Source organism: Montipora foliosa, chromosome 1 (assembly GCF_036669935.1).
Source record: "Montipora foliosa isolate CH-2021 chromosome 1, ASM3666993v2, whole genome shotgun sequence".
Lineage (NCBI taxonomy): Eukaryota > Metazoa > Cnidaria > Anthozoa > Scleractinia > Acroporidae > Montipora > Montipora foliosa.
In genome coordinates, this window is record NC_090869.1 from 51,560,571 (window position 1) to 51,565,570 (window position 5,000).

Genomic DNA, 5,000 nt, shown 5'->3' on the forward strand with positions numbered 1-5,000 from the left:
ACCTCGTAATGTCCACAGTAGTGTCCTGTTGCCATCGTTCAGATAAACGGATAGACTGCCAATGGAACGTCCATACATGTGGTAAAAGAAGGAAAGTTTGGAATTGCTATAAGCCTGTTGGAACCGTGGGCTGACGAGAACCGCTCTGTGACCAATCAGTCCCGTGGAGGTCTCAATGTACATGTAGTAACCTGCCAACAATAAAATATTTTTAAGACTGCAGAAACTGTTGAGATTCTCAGATCATCGTAGTCATGAACGTTTCTAAAGCAGCAACTCAAGGAAAGACTGAAAACGGGATTTCAGCCCATGACCTCTGTGATACCATAGCAGTGCGCTACCAATTTAGCTATCAAGCTAACTGAGAAGGCCATTTTGTGAGCTCGCAAGTAAACCAGCAGAAGTTACAGACATATTTGAACTGTGGTAGAAAGCATGGTATACTACTAACACAATTCATTTCAGAAATATTATTCGAAGTGCACTTCGTATTTATATTGTTCTTTTTTATAGACTTTAAAAATACATTTAAAGCGGTACTGTGATAAAAATCACTTCCTTTTTTCCTTCAGATTTTGAAAGTGTGTTTGCTAAATATCTGCCTGAGCCTTTGAGCTTTTACTTTTATCCAAAGGCAGTTTACTTCGGATTTCACGCTCCGCCATCACTCACGACCGATAGGACCTCAGAGGGTTGGAACTAGGGAAAGTGACGTCATAGCTTAAAAATTTCAGCGTGTAAACGTAGTTTATTATCTATGGAAAACGCAGTTTAAAAATCTGAAAGCTCGAAACTCCCGTGATGCATAATATTTCAGTCGCGTACAAAAGCATTGCTTTCTTAATCTAGTGAGTCTTTGACGTCATTTCTCCTCGATTCAGCTCTCTCAAGATTTTAAAGTTACTAATGGCAGACCACTTAAGGAAAATTCCAGTTAAAATAAACAAGTGTCTTCTCGAAATAAAGGCTAAAAACTTGGATTACTTAGTGTTTAGTTACCATAATTTTGAAATCCAAAGAAATAAAACATTTAATTTTTTTGATACTTTAAAAGAAACATTGAACATTTTAATATGAGGAGATAAAAAAAAAGTTCAAGATACCAAATTAAGCGCTAATTTAAATATAAACAACTTAAAACACTGAAAAGGGAAATGACATATTCCCAGACAGGTTGGCTTAAGCAACAGATGTGTAAATCAAAACCGAACGCCACCATTCGGTGATCTCTAAGGCACAGATATGCCTACTTTGTTTAAGGACGTTCGCGCCAAAATCTTCCTACGGTGAGATTTTCTTCAATTCTCGCATAGAGTTAGGTCATAAAGTACTTACTCCAAAAATATAAAAAAAATTGGGGGTCACCGACTTTGTTTCGGAGAAAATGGCAGTGGAAAAATGCCTTAATTTCGATAAATCTGTCATAATAACGAAAGGTAGCCTCATCTGCTCATCCATCGAAAATCCTAAAAATAAACTGTTAGAGTGAAGGTTTCCGTGCATAGATTTTTAGGGGTGGGATTTTAAGATAATTTCATGCCGCTAGGGATGTCGTAAACAGTAGAGCTCATCCTGGACGAGCGTTTTCGTAACCTCTATCCGTTGCAACCACTACCGGAATTCGATGGCACGAGGAAAGAAAATTTAAAAAAAAGATAACTTCTTACGGTGAGATTTTTTTCATTTTATCATATTTTGTAGATAGTAAGTAGAGTAAGTGATTCATGATTAAAAAAATAGGGGTCACCGATGATCCAAGGGAGTAAAATCGATGTGATTTTACGAAGCTCTTGGAAAACTTCGTTTGTCACGTTTTTGCGTGACCTGTCGGGGAGGGACTGGAACATAAGAGAGGATCGATCGTTGAAGGGATGAAAGGTTTTTACCCCAAAACAAAGCTTTCTCGAGCATAGCAACGAAGTTTTAAGCAGTCGTCATCTTCATTTGGTTAGTGTTTTGTATAATATTTCCTCATTGCCGTCATGCTCGTCTTCTGGAGTGTGGTTTTTGTGAAATTTAATCGCTGGTTTTTTCCACGAAGGTCCGCACTATTCAAGCCAACGAGGACGAAAATACTGCTCTATTTTCACGAAAGTAAAGGATAAGAACTTCAAAAACATATATTCATTTTGAACTTAAGTTCGTAGAGTAATAAAAACATTAAAAAAAGAAACAGCCCCGTTAGATTTACGCAACGGTTCGTCCTCGAGTTTTCCAAACTTTCAGCCACTACTCGATAAGCAGCTACGTACATCTTTTAAAGAGCTTTTCCATCCATCCTCCCGCTCACTTCTCTTTAACGTTTCATGATGATTCGGATGATTTTTTCCCCGGCGTTTTTGTCGCCATGTTACTTTAACGAATGCTTGAACAATATTTATGAAAGTCAAGTAGACTAGTGCACGACTGATAAAAACAACGCGAACATCAGTCGTGCAGTAGTCTACTTGACTTTCCTAAATATTTTTAATCAATTTTGACTGATCACGATCTTCTCTTATCCAACGCTGTGCAAGACTTATCGTCCGCGGTTTCTGCAAAGGTTTTCAAACCTCAACTTCACTAATGCTCGAAGTAATGCGTGACATATTACAGTCGCGTTACCTGCGCAGTTACGTTGCGCACAAACAATTAGCGCGAACGTCCTTAAAGGCGTTCTCTTAGCAACGCTTTCAGAATAAACTATCAAAAGTGACATAATAGATTAGACTTTTGAAAAACGTCTACTTCGATTGGTTTGTTTGTGAAAAATCGAGGGCTTTTGAAAACGTTTAAACCGCTCTAAACCACTAAGTGTATTTAACAACAAAAACGACAACATTTACTTTATTGATACAAAAATTTAGAAAATATGACTGACCCGCAGGTAGCGTCAGACTAACCGTTTACTTATGGATGAGTTATAAATACAAGGAAAACCGGAAGAACGATACAGGTGAAAGAATAGATAAACAAACGACGGAGGGAACAGAATATACGAACAACAGCAGATAGCAGTACATAGGAAAAAAAAGTAGCTATTTGACTAAACCAACTTTCTTTACAATTGGAGACGTTTCAATATAGTCATTTTCGTTTATCAGTATTTTAAAAAGAATTCCACGAATTTCTCTTTTGTAAGCTTTCGTCGGTAAAGCTCTAACACGTTGGGGTATCTCATTCCACAATTTTACGCCAAATCGGGAAAAGGAACGCTTTTGTATTTTTAATTTAGAGCTTTGGACATAACATTTCCAAAGGTGGAAGACCTCGTGTTGTATGAGTGGACGACGGATAATTTTTGAAAGAATTTCAAGATGTTTAAAGGTGTGTTATTATTATTGACATCATGGATCAAGTTGGAGACAGACTCATAATACAGAAACGACAGTGGAAGGACATTTGCATCTATAAATAAAGGAATTGCATGAGCACGACTCTTTTGGAGGATTTGGAGGATTTTATTCTGAAGATTAGCCTTCGACGACTGGCCCCAGGAAGCAAGTCCATAAGTAAGATGATAATAATAATAATAATAATAATAATAATAATAATAATAATAATAATAATAATAATAATAACAATTAATTTATTCATTTATAGTGCGCTTTTTAACATGCTAGGTGATCAAAAGCGCATTACCACAATAAATAACCTAAGAACTATTAATACAAATTTTTATAAATATACAAACATATTTAATATTTAAGAGATATTAAAAGCTAATTTAAAAATATAAGTTTTAAGATTAGATTTAAAAGTAGAAATACATTTGATGCTGCGTAGGCTAACAGGAAGAGCGTTCCATAAAGTGGGCGCAGCCACACTGAAGGATCCGTCACCAAATGACTTTTTCATTTTTCCTGACGGATGCCTTAATAAAACACCTTCATGAGAGCGCAGCAAATAGCGCGCATTAGTCTTAGTATGAACGCCAAGATATTTAATATAATCCTTAGACTCAAGACTAGCGAATCTATTTTTCTCGTTATGGAAAATGCTAATTTGAGGGTGATAAATAGCTCTCTTCCGGTAAGGGTGAAATAATACAAAGTTAGACTTTTTAGTGTTAAGAGATAACTTGTTGGATGTCAACCAACCGCAGAAGTTCCGTAATTCAGCATTTACAATTACTTCTGAAGTCTTCAAGTTCTTGTCAGCATAGAGGATAGTATCATCAGCGAAAAGATAAAATTTGATTTTTTTAACACTGATACATATCATTAACATACAATAAAAAAAGCAAAGGGCCTAAAACAGACCCTTTGGGGGCGCCACAAGTAACTATGGCTTTATTTGATACATGCTGACCTATCTGAGCGATTATTCAGATATGAGGCAAACTATTCATTTATGATGCCACGAAAGCCATAATGGTGTAGCTTACTGAGCAAGATATCGTGGTTGACGGTGTCGAACGCTCGGCGACGGTCGGCATTCCAACAATTTTAATATTACACTGGTAGCTGTATGTCTCAAAGGCGTTGATAGCTTTTGCAATTTGTTCACAATTGAGCGAAATTCCGTTGACTCTTGCAGTTAATTGTTTAATTTGAGTCATGGCTTCCTTTTTGAAGGCGACAAGCTGGTCATACTCACTCGATATGAACTCAATTGATTGCTCTCTTCCAATGGACATTTCCCTTCCAGCTACATGTCCTCCATCTTCTACTTGTTCTACTTTCGATGCTGCCAGGTCTTTCGATATTTTCTCTAATTTACCTTGCAAGTAACATATTTCGTTCCTTAGCGCCTCATTTTCCTTGCGAAGCTTATCGCTCCCGGTCATAATTAAGATAAAAAATCCGGTAATGCAGTAGAAATGCGAGAGCGATTTTAGATACGTCCAGCTGGTTCGAGCTCTCGTCCCAGTGTATAAAGATGTCCCCAACAAAAAAGGATGTCCCTAATTAAAAAAAAAACATAAGAGACTGTAATGAGGACCTCACCATTGGTTTTATTGTCAGCATCCTTGCATGGTCCTGTGCCGAGGCTTGGTGTGCAGCCTCTATGTCTTTTCC

At 37.1% G+C, this 5,000-nt stretch overlaps 1 protein-coding gene across 1 annotated transcript in view; it reads right to left on the reverse strand.

Annotated features, from left to right (window-relative positions):
* Positions 1-5,000, reverse strand: part of LOC138000759 (MAM and LDL-receptor class A domain-containing protein 2-like) — a 219,297-nt gene that overhangs the window by 73,450 nt on the left and 140,847 nt on the right. The window contains exons 89-90 of the mRNA XM_068847403.1: positions 4,929-5,000; positions 3-191 (exon numbers count right to left, since the gene is read on the reverse strand). The exon at positions 4,929-5,000 is cut by the window's right edge and continues 207 nt beyond it. Coding sequence (XP_068703504.1) covers positions 3-191; positions 4,929-5,000 — 261 coding nt within the window. The remainder of the gene's footprint in view (positions 1-2; positions 192-4,928) is intronic.